Genomic DNA, 17,342 nt, shown 5'->3' on the forward strand with positions numbered 1-17,342 from the left:
TTTTAAATTTTTATTTTATTTATTTATGTACAGGAGCTGGAGACTTGGGTTCAATTCTCAACATCCACATGGCAGCTCACAACCATCCTAAACTACAGATCCAGGAAATCCAATGCCCTGTTCTGATTTCTATAGACATACATATGGCTAAACACCCATACATATAAAATAAGTAGCATTGGAGAGATGGCTCGGTGGTGAAGAGCACTGGCTGCTCTTCCAGAGGACCAGATTTAATTCCCAGTGCCCACGTGGTGGCTCACAACTGTAACTCCAGTTCCAGGATGTCTAACATCCTCACACACATATGCAGGCAAAACACCAGTGCACATACAATAAAAATGAATAAATCACAGAGCGGTGGTGGCGCAAGCCTTTAATCCCAGCACTGGAAGGCAGAGGCAGGCAGAGTTCAGTGAGTTCGAGGACAGCCTGGTCTACAGAGCTACTTCCAGGGCATCCAGGGTTACACAGAGAAGCCCTGTATTGAAAAATAAAACGAATAATTTTTTTTAGAAAAGTGTGTGTGTGTGCATGTGTGTGTACACAAATGATTCTGAGGACAGGAGCCTGTGTTCACAAACAGGCCAGGAAAGGGGCATTATGCTTCCTCCCCATCACTCTATTCCTTTGAGGCAGGGTCTCTCCCTGAAGCTAGAGTTCGGGAGTTCTTAGGCTAGGTTGGAAACCAGAGAGCCACAGTCATCCTCCTGACCTCAAGCCCTCTCTAAGCTAGGGTTACAAGTGCATATAGGTCATGCCTGGATCATTTCCTAACAGCCAAGATCCAAATTCTGGTCCTCATGGGTGTGGAGCCAAGTGTTCACACTCTCCAACCTCTGATCCATATGTTTGGAGGGACAAAGTAAACACTCGCCTTCTCATAAGAAGTTCAGCTTAGTAGGATGGACCAGCTCCCAGGAGCGGGGGTCCCAGAGCTCCATAGGACTGACCAGATCCCAGGGGCGAGGGGTGGAACTCCATAGGACTGACCAGCTCCCAGGGAGGAGAGATCACTTTCCCAGAGCTCTATGCTTGCTCATCTTCATGCTCCCCACCTCGCCAGACTCTTCCCTCCCTTAAGCACAGCTCAGCTTTTTGTCATTGGTTTTGTTTGTTTTGTTAAGACAGGGTCTCTCTGTGTGGCTCTGGCTGTCCTGGAACTTATTATGTAGGCCAGGCTGGTTTTGAACTCAGAGATCTACCTGCCTCTGCTACGCAAGTCTTCGATTATAGGCATGCTGCACCACCACCACGAGGCACAATTCAGCTTTTAATACGTGAAATTTCTGAGGAAATTTTGCACAGGGGATAAAGGAGCTTTGCATGTGCTCCAGCCCATTGACTATTTTGCGCTACAATTATTTTAAGGATCTGGAGAGGTGGTTTAGAGCACGGGCTGCTTTTCTATACAGGTTTAGTTCCAGCACAACGGGAAAGCTCTAACTACCTGTACCTCCATTTCTAGAAGAGCCATCACCTTCTGCTGGCCTCCATGGGCACCAGCACTTGAGAAAATACTCCTACACATAAAATAAAGGTAAATCTTTTGAAAGAAAGAAAGAAAGAAAGAAAGAAAGAAAGAAAGAAAGAAAGAAAGAGAGAGAGAGAGAGAGAGAGAGAGAGAGGGAAGGGGAAAGGAGGGGAGGAGGAAAGGGGAGAGGAGGGGAGGGGAGGAAAAGAAAAAGTTCATGAAATCCCTTTATGGAAGACCCTGTGGCTTGATGTGGTTTCTCCCACTAAAACTCACAGTCACATTCAATTGCCAATATGACGGTATCAGGAAATAGCAGGTTACTGGTGGCACAGGTCTTTAATCCAAGCACTCAGAAGGCAGAGGCAGGAGAATCTCTGAGTTTGAAGCCAACGTGGTCTACAGAGAGCTCCAGGTCAGTCCAGGCTACACAGAAACCCTGTCTTGAAAAACATAAATAAATAAATAAATAAATAAATAAATAAATAAATAAAATAAAGAAGAAAAAGGAAAGGAAAAGAAATACTGAGGCCAGTAAGAGGTGTTGTGACAGACCCTTCAGGAATGCTTTTTCTGTAGGAATAAGTTAGTTTTCTGGACTCCCATGAAACTAGTGTCCTTCCTCGGGTGTGTACCTTCTTTGCTGGAAGCTGAGAGAAATCAGATACTATATTTTCCCAACTCCAGAACTCTGAGCCCAAACAAGCCTCTTTCCTGTAGATGGATGTGTGTTCTTTCAGTGTTAGAGTGTATCGAATAATGAAACAAGCCTCTTTCCTGTAGGCAGCCGTGAGTTCTTCAAGTTGTTAAAGTGTATCCAGTTGTAGGGCCCATGGGTCTATTTTGAAAACAGTTTCTGGCCAGCCAGCCTTTCCTGTTTGTTCCTGTGCTCCCTCTACTTGGCCTGGTGATTAGCTATAGTGAATGTTTACTCTATCTTGGGTGTGGCAATTTCCCACCTGCCTGGGGGAAATTCCTTGTGCAGCAGCTAGGTACAGAGGATTTTCCTAAGCTTGAATAAACGGCATTCGGCTGATCTCCTTTCGAATGACCTAGGTCTCTTGTGTGTTCTTTCAATCTCCAGGCCCTTGCCCTGCTCACATACAGTACAGTGGCGTGAACTGTACCCAGAGTAATGCAGGCAGGCGTTACATCCGGTAATAATGGTTCATACCCAGTGTTGTCCCTGCTAGTTGTGATTTACCTGGCAATCCCAGGTTCCTGCGACAGTTGGCAATAGCCTCTTTCCTGTTTGTCCTAATTAATAATATGAATTTTCAGAATGCTTCTTCGAGGCTGTGGACTTCAAAGAGGAACTACTGGAGGACAAGCTAAGAGCTAACACAGATGCAGGTGGCTTAACAGAGCCCAATGAAGAGGACTGTAGGGCTCAGCTACCCAAGTGCAGGATCCCCAAGGTGACGACCTGGGGTCCAGAAGTGTGGATGGGTGGATGGACAACTCAAATGGACCTCGTCAGGCAGTGGGGATGGGGCACTGGAGCTTAGGGGACACAGAGGTTTTCTGCCAGTTGGTCCCTGGATGCCCACACCAGATGTTTGATGACAGGTTGGTGAGGTCATTCCCATGACAGTTGTAGTTCTTTTTATGGGGTCTGGTGACAGTATTGCGCTTTTCCTTGCTCTGGAATCTTTGGCATGTTTATAAAAAAAAAAAAAATAAACCATGAAAAAAAAAAAAAAAAAAGAACAGAGGAAATGCCAAGTCATCCTGAGTCTGCATTCACACTCCAAATGGAGCCTCTCCGCCTGAAAGCCACTGTCTCAAACAAGTCAGACAGTAGTGACTCAACAGTTGGAGTATGGCGCCAATCTCCAAAGTACCTATCCTTTGGTTGTTATGTTACAGCAACAACAAAGACTAAAAAGGAGAAAATGTCCTTTTTATCACCAAGTACAGAATGCTGAGGCCAAGGGAAATCTGCACAGTCTGAGCACAGGGGTCCACACCTGTAATCACAGCACTGGGAAGTGGAGGCAGGAGCCTGGGAGCTTAAGTCAGTCCTGGTTACACAGAGCTCGAAGCCTTCTGGGATACAGGAGAACAGTACCAGAGCCGGGGAGATGGCTGCGTGGATGAGAACACTTGCTGAACATGAGGATCTGAGTCTGAATCCCCAGTAACTGCAGTGCAGGGTGGGGAGGGTGGCAGAGACGGGGTTTGCTGGCTGCCAGCTGAGCTTTATTTTAGAGAGATCCTGTCTCATGAGAAGGCGGAGAACCGCAGAGCAGGTTACTCACCTTCCCCACCTGCCTCTACACGTGCATGAGTACACACATGAACACACTGACCCGTTTGAGTCGGGGGCTCACTGTAGCCCAGGTGGCCTTTAACTCAAGGTTATCTTGCCTCTGAGTTGTGACTACTGGTACGGGCTACCACACTGGGCCCTGTTCCTGCTAAGACTGTCAGGCCTAGTAGAAACAAACAAAAACCGCTAACAGGTTCGAAGTGTTTGGAGATCAAGTTGACCTTCTCCTTGGTCTCTGACTTAGCCTGAGAATGCTTGCTAACACATCTTGGCTTGTAAATATGTGTAGAATGCAACAAAACTCATGCATCACCAGCATGCCAAGCAGAGTCCCTCTGCAGAGTCTGTGACCACACCCTGGCCAGTCTGAGGGTCACATGCCTCAGCCTGTCCCAGGCCAGGGAATTGACTCTGGCTTGCAGTCAGGGACTCTGTTGCCTGTTCCTGGGACTGACTGGTGAATCAGCACGAGGCTCTCCTCACTACAGGTTACATTATCCCTCCTCCTATTTCTTTTTTCCCTTTTTCTTGTTTCAAAAGATCAGCAAACATTATGCAGGAATATGCCCTGGTCCCACCCTAGGGTGCAAGCTTCCTGGTCCTCTGCCCTTTCCCAGTCTAACTGTGATGGTTCCAGAGTCCCCTGTCCAGGAAACAGCACCTGCAGCACCTCTTCTGTCTTACAAACTTTATTAGTGCTGGGGAAAGGAGGACAGGCAGCTCCGGTCTCTCCTGGACATTACTGCTTGCCGTTGCCATTGATGGGACGGTTCACATGGTCAGGGGAGGACAGGAAGGCCTTGATCTTGGGCCGGGAACTGAGGCGTGCCACATAGGCATTGAGTAGGGGGAAGTTGTCCAGGCAGCCAGGGGCCAGGACCTGGTGGATCAGCAGCAGATCTAGCAAGTTGTAATCGGCAAAGGAGATCTGAAAGGGTGGAGGGTTTAGATATTAACAGGTGGGAGCAGGCTGGGGCTGGGGAGCAGAGAGCTGACCCACCCCACCCCACCCATCCTCCAGTGGTTCCGCTCCATTTTACAACTGGCTTTATCTATAAGGCAATGAAGGAGCTGCTCACCTGGTCACCCACAATGAAGGCTTTGCCTCCTTGGTTCTGGGACAGCAGGGTCTCGAAAGGTTTCAGGTGTCCAGGCAGGGCCTTCACATAGTCATCCTTCCCTTCCTCCTGCCAGGGAGACCCCCCAAAGCTGTACCATCCTCCCACCCTCCCAGGGCAGTGGGCACTGGAATCCTGCTGCCCTGTAATGAATGCTACCCTTTCTCAATAGACCCCACCCCCAGGGATGCCCCTGTCATTAACGACCTCTTGGGTTGCCTGGAGACAGCCTAGCCACCCCTCTGCCTGCTCCCTACACCCAGGCTATGACCTGGTCTCACTTCAGCTGCTAATTCTTTCCCATTCCTGCTAAGATTTCCCTCTCTACCCTAGGCTGGCCTGGACAACTCAGGTAGCAGAGCAGGCTTGGCCTTGAACTTGTTTGGAGTAACCCTCCTGCTGAGGCCTGTTGTGGGTTGTGCTAACTCTCCCATCCAAGATCTATTATCTTTATTATTGTAAAACTCTCCAGCAGACACCTCTGAGGATCATTCCGTGCTTCACCTTTAGACCCATCCCACAGACAGACTCTTCAACACCGCTCCCCCTCACCCAGGTTCAATCTAGTCCCAGGGCTTTAGGACCTGGCCTGCTGCCCCTATGCACACACCCACACACTGTGGTCACACATACTCTTACTATCTGCCACCACCAGCCCTTCCCGCTCCTGAAGCTGTCTATTGGTCCTCTTCAATCTGCCCTGCCTGACCCAGCCTGGCAGGGGGACAGACAGGATGGAGCCAAAAGCGCAAAAAGCCCCTTTGCTTGTGCACCACCCGCGGTGTGGGGGAGGGGTCCAGGCTCACATATTTGGTGTAGATGAGAGTGATGTATTTCAGGCGAAGGTCTTCCACCCCGTCATTCACCATATCCACCAGGGCAGCCTCCTTCTGATCTTTCCCATAAAGCCCTGCAGGTTGGAAAAGACAGCACTTGACTGACATCTGATTTCCCCACCTCAGCCCCCTTCCCCCAGGCTGTCTGCAGGTCCCAGTCTAAGAGGCAACAGGAAGTGAGGGCAGGCCGACCACAGTTGCAGCTTGAACAAACATAATCTTTGTGTGTCCCTGCTTTGCTGTCTAATCTGGAATAAAATGGGAGTGGCTGGGAGGGCAGACACCTTGAAACCACAACCGATGCCCCCACCACACCCTGCCCACTGGCTGGACCACCTGAGGTTCAGGACTTACCAAGGGATCGGCCCAGGTGCCTCAAGATGGCATTAGATTGGTACAGGGTAAGGTCTCCATCCTGAAACTTGGGGAGCTGCCCATACAGCTGGGGGAGGGGGCAACACTTGGTGAGTCTGCGGTCTCCCAGTTTCAGCCCTCCTAAAGCCCCACCTCTGGCCCTCCGCCAGGTGTGCCACTCACACAGGAGGACTTGAGCAAGCCTTTCATCCAAGTATCTATGGACACCACCTCCTCCTTCCAGCTCTGGTCCTGGTCAGCCAGTAGCATGCGCATGGCCTCACAGCGCCCTGTAAAGAGTCAGGGCAAGCAAGGTTTTGGGGACAGTGTATAGACCCAGCCTCAAGCAACGTGCGGGGCGGGCCTGGGTATGGTGAAGGAAGCACAGTCTTGTAACCAGAAGGGTCAAAGATGAACTGGAGTTTCCCCAGGGTGGATGGGAACGGTGGGCTGCAGTCCGCAGTCCCTCCCCTCCCCTTCCTGCAGTCCCTTGTTCCTACCTCGAACTGGGAAGTAGACAATGGTGTACGGCGGCACTGGGGATCACAGGAGAAGGATGTTAGTTGGGAGAAGCGGGGTGACTAGGGTTCAGAGTGGTGCACCCTCTTGCCCCACCTTCCGGGTCCCCTCCCTGCTCTGGGCCTCCCAAAACCTCCTGAAAGTCTCCCCTCGCCCGGCTCTGGGTGCAGCTGCTGGTGCAGGGAGCTCTGAATCCCGAGGGAGCCCAGACCAGGACCAGCTGCATGCTGGTAGTCTGCAGAAGCCGGGCAGCGTGTACTCACTGGCTGCTGCGCTGCGGCGTAGACGAATTCCGAGCTGCACCGATGGTACCGGACCAGGCCTCAGGGACGCTCGCCTTATAAGGGGCACCGCGCCCCGCCCCGGATGCTGAGTCACCACGGTGGAGGGAAAAGGGGGGTTGCGGAGTTCCGCTGGTGCCTCCTGCCTGGGACACTCACGAGCTGAACCTGAGTCTAAAGCACATGCTGGGTTCATTTTTGGGTCAAAATTAGGTCCTGCTTAGAGAAGGGTGTGACCAGCTCCCTTCCACTTTGTACTGGACCCCTGTCCCCCTTCCGCTTGTCCCCATCCACCAAACTCTTCCCGCAGAGCCTGCCAGTGACTAACCTAATTCATTAACCCCTTCTTTCTCCCGCCCAAAGAGCTTCATTTGACCATCTGACCTTCCCCAGAAGTAGCCACTGCAGTCCTGGATCCTCTATGCCAGGAACCTGAGGAGTTTCAAAAAGAGAGAGAGGGGGAAAAAACAAAAAACAAAACAAACAAACAAAAAAACCAAGCGAAGAGACAAAGTTGCAGTTTTATGTCAAAAAACCTTCACAGTGGACACTTCCTCTACTTTCTGCGCGACTTCTTCAGATCTTCCAAATTAACTGCTGGCTCTGGAGAGATGGCTCCGAAGTTAAGCACACTTTCAACGCTTGCAGAGGACCCAGGTTCACTTCCCAGAACCCTCATGAGGTGGCTCACAACTGTCTGGAACTCCAGGACCAGAGGGATCTGACGCCTTTATCTTCCTCCGACTCTGCACTCACGCGCACAAACACAGGATTTCAAAAAATAAATCTTAACAAAAGAAACGTGTCTCCAAAGGCTACCGCACACACAACCTCACTGTTTAACACATCCAAGAGTGTGAGGGAACAGAGAGAGAGAGAGAGAGAGAGAGAGAGAGAGAGAGAGAGAGAGAGAGAGAGAGAGAGAGAATGAATGCCCTTGGGCTGGCTGCAGCAGAGACCCCCTCCTCTGCCTTCGGCCTTTCCCGGGGGTCGGAAAGGGGGGGCGGTGGGGGGGAGTCGGCGCTGCGGCTTTCTTCAAGCTCCCTGCCTGACTGGCTTCTCTCTCCTCAGTGTCTCCCGGTATAAGTTGCAATGTAAGTCGGTGGCCATGTCTGTCTCACTTTTTCCTCCCCAACCCTGTCTGCCACCGTCCCAGTTGGAGTCTGTCCCCTCATTTCTCCCGCTCTGGTTGCTTCAAAGGAACCCGAATAAGCTTCTCATTTTGGACTGAACTGGTAGAAGCATTTCTCAGCCCTGGCTCTGTCCCTGTGTCCTGTGGACCCAAAATATTGGCCAGTCCCTCCCTCTTCCCACAGAACCCTGGGCCTTTCTGCCCGTTCAGTAGTGCGCAGACTCGTGTATGGGGCTGTTAAGGTTTCCTGGATTCCTGCTCCATACTGGACACAGGTCCGAGCCCTTTCGTTCTTGCGAGCGTTCATCTACTCCACTCTCACTTCCTGGCTGTGTCTGGGATGCCTCCTGGGTGGAAGTACTGGTCCCAAGGTATGTGGACACTTGATTTGCATAAGTAGAACCAGGTGGCCCTCCGGAAGAACTATGTGTGCCAATCCAAACCTCATTCCATTCAGAGCTCACTCAGGCCCCACTTTTCATTACTGAGGATTCGGGCCTTTACTGTGTTCTTTCTGGGTTTTTTTCCCTCCCCTTGTGGAAATTGCGTTTTCCTAATCTTGGGCTTCGTTCCTTGAAGCTGCTGCTCTCTTTCTAAGCATGAGGTCTTCTTTTATTCTACATGTTAATCGCTTATTGATTTTTTTTTACTTTTACATTTATTTATTTATCTAACAAAACTCGAGAAGTCCTGACAGGCCTTGAATTCACTATTAAGATCACATAGACAGGCCTTGAACTTGTAGCAACTCCTCTGCCTCAGCTTCCAAGCGCTGGGATTACAGGTATGTCACTAAACCTTTTGCTTCTGGTCTCAAAGGGGTTGGTGGGTATTAATGAAGAGAGGGGATCCCTGTACTCTCTCACACAGCTCAATGTGCTTTGGGTTACTGCCTTGTTCAGATAATTTGGCCAGAGAGCTAGGGGACTTTATGTATAGCTGTAAGTGTAGATTTTTGACTGTAATCCCATCACCTGAGAGACAGAGACGGGAATCCCAACTAGCAAGTTAGACTAGCTGGAACTGGTGGACTTTAGTTTATCAGGGGACTCTGCCTCAATATAAAAAAAGCAAAGAGCAATTGAGGATGGTGCCTGGTGTCAGTTTCAGACTTCTACACACATGTGCACATGCATCCATACACATGCAAACGTACACATATGGGTACTGCACACACACACAAACACATACACATAGGTACCATACATACATGCAAATACACATATAGGTAACACACACATGCAAACACACATACATAGGTGCCACACATGCAAACACACATACATAGATACCACACATACAAACACACACACATGGGTACCACATATACATGCAAATGCATACACATGGGTACCACACACACATACAAACACACACACATGGGTATCACACACACATACAAACACACACACACACGGGTACCACACACACAAGCAAACACACACACATAGGTACCACACACATGCAAACACACACATGGTTTACACACATGCAAATGCACACGTACATGGATACCATATACACATGCAAAAAGAAAATTGAGCTGAGCTGAGCATGATGGTACATGTCTAGAATCCCAGCACTCTGGAGGCTGAGGCAGGAGGATTGTGACTTCAAAGGAACCTGATCTATATACCGAGGCGTTGTTTAAAATAATTTCCTAAGATGCTGTGGAGGGCAGAGAATTCTGTTTCCACCAACAGTGTGGAAGGAATTCCTACATCCTCTCCAGCAGGAACAAATCAGATCCCAAAGAGAGGTGAACTCCAATTCCACAAACTGCAGTCTCATGTCCACGACACTGAGAAAAAGCTGAAACTCACAGGAGGGAACAGGTGAAGGATGGCCAGGGGCTGGAGGTGGGTGAGCCTCACCCGGCAAAGGGATGGGGCTTGTGCGGACATGATAGTTTTCTTGCTGAATCATAGTGAGTTGACTCGATTGCTACAGTTCATTCATTTGCAGGATGAAGCGCGCTTGAACTCATGGAGAGAATGGATCCAGTCACTCTGTGTGGCTGCATCTTGGCTAAATAAACAGCAGTGTGAGTGTGCTCCAACTAGTACAAAAATGGCCGAGTCACGCATGAAGAACACATTTAAATAGCTAAAGAACACGGAGAAATAGCTGAGACAATGGGCTGTTGCCCTTAACAACCTAACAATCTGCCTTTGATTCTGCAAAATCTTGCTTGCCTGTCAGTCCCACCTTGTGCTTTCAGAGTATAAAATGGAAATACAAACTGGACAAGGAATCAAAGCCTTCTATGAGCCATCCTGGTTTCAGTCTGGATCTCCTTTCTTCCACTCTTACTGGTATTGGAGTGCTTATTCCAGAAAGATCTCACATTTCTGGGTCCCCACCAGAGAGGCTGCAGCACCTGGGGCCTCTCAGCCCACTGAAGGTCTCTGGAAGTGGGAAGGGTAGGCCCCTGAGGGGATTCCCGGGTCCCCTTCTAGTGACTTTAAGGAACTGTAAGACCCAGGACTGGAGGGTGGAAGAGACTAGGCTAGCTGTCCAGACCAGATAAAAAACCCTGCATTAGGAGACATAATTAATAAAAACAAACATTTTAAAAAGTGTATCAGTTGTGGGCTTCTTGCTACTGTCACTTTGTTTCTGAAGTTTTGTTTTTGAGACAAGGTCTCAATGTAGGGTAGGCTTGTTTGGAATTTTCTGTAATCCTCCTGTCTCAAGCTTCCACATGCTGGGATTTTAGGCATGAGCCACCATGCATGACAACTGCCATAGTTTGTCAGATTGGAGAAGTCTGCCTAATCTAAGAGAAAGGGAGATTTCTGAACCAGGCATGGTGGGGCACACCTGCCCTACAACAGAGGCCAAAGTCAATGCTGGGCTATGTTCTAGCTACCACGTATGAAACATATAACATTGTCTGGTTTATCTTTTCTGACAGTCTCTTCCTCATCTGTCACTCACCATCTTATTCTGCGGTTTAAGATCTTTTGAAAGCTATTTATTGGCCATGTCCACTCTACAACAGGCTCAAACTCTCTGTGTGGAGGAGCACAACCTTGACCCTCTGATCGTCCTGCTTTTGCCTCCCTTGTGCTGGGAATGCAGGATGTAGCACCGCAGTTTCTATGGTGCTGGGGATAGAACTCAGGACTTTGTGCATACTAGGCAAACGTTCTGCAGAGGTTCAGCTCTACTGATCTCTATTTAAGACAGGGTCTCAGGATGTTGCTTAGGATTGCCTTTGGCTCCTGGGCTCTAGCCATCCTCCTGCCTCAGCTTCTCATGTAGCTAGAACTATAATCACCTCTTATTGCAACCAGTTTTTTAGCCATCAGTTTTATATGACAAATGATTCCATTATTCACTTTCAACTCTGAAAAAGTTATTATTTATTTACTTGCTGTGTTGTGAGAGGGGGTGCCACAGCACGCATGAGGAGGTCAGAGGACAGCTTGCAGGAATCAGTTCTCTCCTTCTACCATGTGGGTTCCGGGCATCTGCAGGTGGTCAGGCTTGGCAGCAGGTCTATCTGTTGAGCCATCTTGCTGGTGCTTCAACTCTTAGTTTTGCATTGATTATTCCTTCTATTTTGCATTAATAACTATCCCCTTTGTACTTCCGTGTTTCTAGAATGTTTGTTCTCTGGGTGTATGTGGTTCTGCAGAAGGCTGAGCCATCAGCCAGGACTTGGGAGCCTGTGCCCCTGGTGGACTTGATGAGTCTATGCTGTTTTTCTTTGCCAAACTATGACTTACTAAAACTCCGGTTTTAGTTGCCAAACTTGCCAGCCTGTGGCTTCAAGAAGGAAGGAGCTGAATTCCAGGGAAATGCCGTGACAACCAATCTCCCTTGTCACTCCCCAAGCAGAATGTGAGGTCCTCCCCTAGTGCCTCTGCAGCCAGCCCGCTGACTGGGAATGCCTGCAGCTGCCTTAGATCAGTGTGGGTGACAAGGACAGCCCTTCCCCAACCCTGGCAGTAGTAAGGACTAAGTAAAACACTCTCTCTCTCTCTCTCTCTCTCTCTCTCTCTCCCTCCCTCCCTCCTTCCCTCCCTCCCTCTCTCTCTGTCTCTCTCTCTCTCCCTCTCTCTCTCACACACACACATATACACACACACACACACACACACATACACCTGTATGCACAGACACACAGGTTCAAACCAACCATTTATCTCTAAGAAGTATGTCTTATCAACAACCTCCAACATTTTAAAATTTTCTTAAAATATCGATTTATCTTATTTTATGCGCACGGTGTTTTGCCCCACATACATGTATGTGCACCACATGGATGATGGTGGTCTTGGGATAAGAAGTGGGCATTGGATTCCTTGGAACTGTATCTGTATATTGTTGCCAACCCACCATGGTAGCGCTGGAAACTGGACCCAGGTCCTCTGAAAGAGCATCCAGTGCTTTTGACCAGCAAGCCCTTGCTCCAGCTCATGTTTTGTTTACTCCACTTTCCCCTGCAGCCCCTCCTATCCCTGCAATTTCCTACTGCAGTTCAGTGCATACTAGGGTACCAAAGAAAGTGAGGGCTGCCATGTGGTGGACCTTGGCATCATCTGCCCCTACAAACTTTTGTTGGATCCTGGTCATCTTTGTCTTTTACATGGCTATCTGTTTTTTTTTAAGGTTTTATTTATTTATTATGTATACAACATTCTGCCTCCATGTATGCCCGCATGCCAGAAGAGGGCGCCAGATCTCATTACAGATGGTTGTGAGCCACCATGTAGTTGCTGGGAATTGAACTCAGGACCTCTGGAAGAGCAGCCAGTGCTCTTAACCATTGAGCCATCTCTCCAGCTCTAGCTTTCTTTGTTTGTTTGTTTTTTGTTTGTTTGGTTGGTTGGTTTTTCTCTGTAGCTTTGGAGCCTGTCCTGGAACTAGCTCTTGTAGACCAGGCTGACCTCAAACTCACAGAGATCCACCTGCCTCTGCCTCCCAAGTGCTGGGATGTTTGCTTTGGTTAAATAGCAGCAGGGATAATGGACCTCACAGCTTTCGTGCTGTTCCCAGGGATTAAGCAATTGCTGTCTGCCTTGTATGGAAACCATGGTGACCCCTTATACAAACTCCAGTTTTCTGAGACACTGAATCATGAGCAACTTTCAGTATCATTTGTTTCACCAGGACCGTTGCTTTGGAGTGACCCAGAGCAATGCCCAGCATCCCCTCAACATCCCTGAACTGACCTCAGGGTCCATGCCAGGGTGGGAGCCACAGAGATATCTCTGCAATAGGCTCAGAGGGCAGTCAGGCAGCTGAGGATACTACTTCACTGTTCTGGACCACAAAGAGCACTCTGCTGGGCTGGCTGAACGCTCACATTTTCATAGGCCACAGGGTTTCTCTGTGTAGCTTTGGAGCCTGTCCTAGAACTGGCTCCGTAGACCGAGCTATCCTCAAATTTACAGAGATCCGCCTGCCTCTGCCTCCTGAATGCTAGGATTAAAGGTGTGTGCCACCACCGTCCAGCAGGTTCTGGATTCTTATTCTGTGCAAGTTAGACTTTGATATAGAAGTCTAGAAAAGGAAGTGTTGTGGAATATTATTTTAAGATGTGTTGTATTTGCTTATGATGTAGAATATTTGTTTAATGATCCAAAGACATGTTGCATTCTTTTATATTTTATGTTTAACTTGTGGAGTTGTGTTACTGTGCCTGTCTAAGACACCTGATGCTCTAATGAAGAGCGGAACGGCCAATAGCAAGGCAGGAGAAAGGGGCTGGCAGGCAGAAAGAATAAATATAAGGAGAAAAAGAGGGATCAGGAAGTAAGAGAGATCAAGGAGCGAGGAAAGAAAGGGCCAGCCACTCAGCTACACAGCCACCCAGCCACACAGCACCCAGCTACACAGCCACACAGCCACACAGCCACACGACCACACAGCCACCGCCACACAGGTACACAGCTACACAGCCACACAGCCACACAGCCACACAGCTACACAGCCACACAGCTACACAGCCACCCAGCCACACAGCCACACAGCTCCCAGCTACACAGCCACACAGCTACACAGCCACACAGCCACACAGCTACACAGCCACACAGCTACACAGCCACACAGCTACACAGCCACACAGCCACACAGCCACCCAGCCACACAGCCACCCAGCTACATAGCCACCCAGCCACACAGCACCCAACTCCACAGCCACACAGCTACACAGCCACACAGCCACCCAGCTACACAGCTACACAGCCACTCAGCCACACGGCCACACAGCTACACCGCCACCCAGCTACACAGCCACACAGCTACACAGCCACCTAGCCACACAGCCACGCAGCCACGCAGCCACACAGCTACACAGCCACACAGCCACACAGCCACACAGCCACCCAGCTACACAGCCACCCAGCTACGTAGCCACACAGTCACCCAGCTACACAGCCACACAGCTACACAGCCACACAGCCACCCAGCTACACAGCCACTCAGCCACACGGCCACACAGCTACACAGCCACCCAGCTACACAGCCACACAGTACCCAGCCACGCAGCCACGCAGCCACACAGCCACACAGCCATCCAGCTACACAGACACCCAGCCAGACACAGAAAAAGAAAGAAAGAAAAGATACACAGGAATAGAGAAAGGCAAAATCCCAGAGGCAAAAGGAAGATGGAATAAATTAAGAAAAGATGGGTGGCCAGGCGGTGGTGGTGCACGCCTTTAATCCCAGCACTTGGGAGGCAAAGGTAGGTGAATCTCTGTGAGTTCAAGGCCAGCTTGGTCCACAGAGCTAGTTCCAGGACAGCTAGGACTGTCACACAGAGAAATTCTATCTTGAAAAAACCAAAAAAAGAGAAAAGAAAAAGAAAAACTTGGTGGAAATTAGCCACACTAAGGCCTGACACTCATAAGTAATAATAAGACTCCATGTGCATTTATTTGGGAACTGGGTGGCAGCCCCCCCCCCCCCCCCGAAAAGCCAAAATAGTAAAAAGTTAAAACAAACAAACAAAACAAAACAGGGGAAGCATTTCCACTTCCTTCAAGCTTGTCTCACTCGACACCGCCAAGGGCACGGTTTCCAGGTGAAGAGGAAAGGGGGTGAAAATGTGCCGTGAAGGCTGTGAGCGCTGGTGTCTCCTCCGTGACTGGCGCTGTGTGAGACTCACCGCAGCTTAGAATCCCAACGGTAGCGACAGACTAGATGATCACATCGTCAACCTCGACTTTGTAAAGACATTAATAATAAAAGCCAGAGAATGGAAGCTGGAAAGGGAGGAGCCTTCCCCAGGCCTTTGCAAGGGAGACAATTAGAAACTGGAGTCTGTGGTTTACAGCAGCAGAAATGAAGATCCTGTTTTTTGAGGTAGGGCTTCACTGTGTAGGCCGGACTCACAGAGACCCATCTGCTCTGCTTCCTGACAGCAGGGCTCAGAGGCTAGCATCAGATGTCTTAGCGCTCAGGAGGTTGTGAGCTGCCCCAGTCGGGTGCTGGGCTCCAACCACCAGGCTTCTGCTGGGGCAATATGCTGTTTTAACCACGATGCTGTCTCTCCTGCTTCATAGTTTGTTTTGTTTGTTCAATTTAAAATTTTTTATTTTGATTGTATGTTTGTATATGTATGATGTGTGTTTGTGGGCACCAAGTGCCACAGCACACATCTGAAGGTCAGAAGAATCTGAAGGTCTCCACTTCGTGGAGACCGTTCTCTCTACTTCTTGTGGGCTGTGGGATTGAACTCAGGTTGTCAAGCTTGGTCTGCAAGCCCCCTTACCAACCAAACCATCTTGCCAGCCCCATTTTTAGCTTTTGTGTGTGAGTTAAGTCTCTGGGCCTTGGACTTGCTAAATTATTAATCTCCCACTGAACTCTAACTAATAGCATGGTTGTTTGTTTTGGATACATTGTTCTTTTTCTTCCCCTGAGACATATTACCACAGACTGACCTTGAACTAACTTCCGTCTCAACCTCCCAAATCCTGGTACTGCAAACATGTTTTACCACCCAGGAAAAACCCCATAGTTGTTGGGGTTTCTTGTTTGAAACAGGGTTTCTCTTTGTAGCCCTGGCTGTCCTGGAGGTGGGCTTTTCTCCCCCAATTAGAGGAAGCAAGACTCTATATAAAAAGAGGGCAATGTGGTTACAATAATCTCATTTCCAAACTAGAGGAACTGAAAATATGGTTGTACTCCCTGGGAGAGAGGCAAAAGGGGTGGGGACATTGCTCGCCTGTGAAGCAGATCAGTAGAGACCGCTCCGAGCTGTTGGGAAACAACGGTAATATAGAGTAAATTACTTTCTCAACAAAGAGTAAACCCCTGGAAACCCAGATCTAAGAGTTAAAGTGTTTGCCACCAGGGGGCGCTGGCATACAGAGGCTGAGACAGAGGGCTGCTTCGATTCACCTGCTCTCCTGAAATCTTTTTTTTTTTTTTTTTAAGAATGCTAACATGCTACCAACATGTTTCTATTTTTAGAGTCTTGCATCTTGCAGGCTCTCATGGCAGGTGACAAAGGAAAGTCTAGGTTCCCCAGTGTGCTTCCCTGCGTTCTGCCCAGGAGAGGGCGTGAGCATTCTGTGTCTCTCTGTCCCTCCCACAGCTTGCCCCTTGGAACGCTTCTTCCTGCTTTTTCTGAGTCATGCCTTTTTTGGCGACTACATAAATGAGAGTGAAATTTTGTCTGAGTTCTGTGAGCCATTTTAGCAAATCGATGAACCTGCCGAGGAGTTCACTGGCACCCCCCAGTTTTGTAGTAAATTTATCAGGGTGCAGGAGGTCTAAACTTGCTTTTAATCCCACTACCGAGAAGAACAAAGGCAGATGGATCTCTGTTAGTCTGAGGCCAGCCTGATCTACATGGCGAGTTCTAACCAGTCAGGGTCACATAATGAGACTCTGTCCGAAAAACAAAAAGCCAGGAGGCCCAAGGCTCGTGATTGGTGGAGTGGGTCTGAAGCTGGGGTGGTCGATGAGACCTCCCCTTGGGGATCTGTGCTGGCTTGGGGCAGCTGAGTGTGGAAATGGAGTTGAGCTGTGAGCCTACAGCTAGTGCTGGCCATCTGGTAGTGAGAATGGAAACCACGCTGAGGGAAATCCCTCAGATCTGCTGCCGCAGGCCCCTCCACTGCCTGCTGGACCATCCCCCACCTCCCCACTCCGGTGCTGAAAGGCAGGAAGTCCAGTCTCCGCCTTGGCACGGGTGCATCAGCCTGTAGTAGAACATTTGCTAGCATCACAATTACATTAAAAAAAAAAAAAAAAAAAAAAAAGGAAGAAGAGGGGAGAGGGGAGACAGAGGGAAAGGGAGAAAGGGGGAGGGAGGTTAAGGTTAAAGGTGAAGAAATACAGTAGGTAAGAGAGCAGCACCGGGCCTGCCCATGGTCTGTTACCTTGAACTA

The 17,342-nt window shown here is 49.2% G+C and overlaps 1 protein-coding gene and 1 long non-coding RNA gene across 3 annotated transcripts; one reads left to right on the top strand and one right to left on the bottom strand.

Annotated features, from left to right (window-relative positions):
- Window positions 1-4,419: 4,419 nt before the first annotated feature.
- LOC119817596 (glutathione S-transferase P-like) lies at window positions 4,420-8,140 on the bottom strand. Its single transcript, XM_038334921.2, has 8 exons — window positions 7,183-8,140; window positions 6,837-7,028; window positions 6,555-6,590; window positions 6,238-6,344; window positions 6,055-6,142; window positions 5,671-5,774; window positions 4,826-4,933; window positions 4,420-4,674 (listed from the first exon to the last, which is right to left on the bottom strand). The coding sequence occupies exons 1-8, from the start codon at window positions 7,223-7,225 to the stop codon at window positions 4,486-4,488; spliced, it is 867 nt and encodes a 288-aa protein (XP_038190849.1). The 5' UTR covers window positions 7,226-8,140; the 3' UTR covers window positions 4,420-4,485.
- A 67-nt stretch (window positions 8,141-8,207) lies between these two features.
- On the top strand, window positions 8,208-10,568 carry LOC119800590. 2 transcript variants are annotated; one of them, XR_005283063.1, is made up of 2 exons: window positions 8,208-8,770; window positions 9,719-10,568. It is a non-coding gene; the product is annotated as an uncharacterized LOC119800590 (long non-coding RNA). The 2 variants fall into 2 exon arrangements; XR_005283064.1 differs by having other exon boundaries at window positions 8,208-8,357.
- The last annotated feature ends 6,774 nt before the right edge of the window (window positions 10,569-17,342 follow it).

The sequence above is a fragment of the Arvicola amphibius genome, chromosome 1 (genome assembly GCF_903992535.2).
Source record: "Arvicola amphibius chromosome 1, mArvAmp1.2, whole genome shotgun sequence".
NCBI lineage: Eukaryota > Metazoa > Chordata > Mammalia > Rodentia > Cricetidae > Arvicola > Arvicola amphibius.

Coding starts and splice junctions, on each gene's coding strand:
- LOC119817596 (XM_038334921.2), bottom strand. CDS start 7,225: ATGAAGCTCTTTGGGCGGGAGAAAGAAGGGGTTAATGAATTAG. Junction 6,591..6,836: donor ACGCCGCAGCGCAGCAGCCA/GTGAGTACACGC, acceptor TGTGATCCCCAG/TGCCGCCGTACACCATTGTC. Junction 4,934..5,670: donor CTCTCATCTACACCAAATAT/GTGAGCCTGGAC, acceptor TCTCCCTGGCAG/GAGGAAGGGAAGGATGACTA.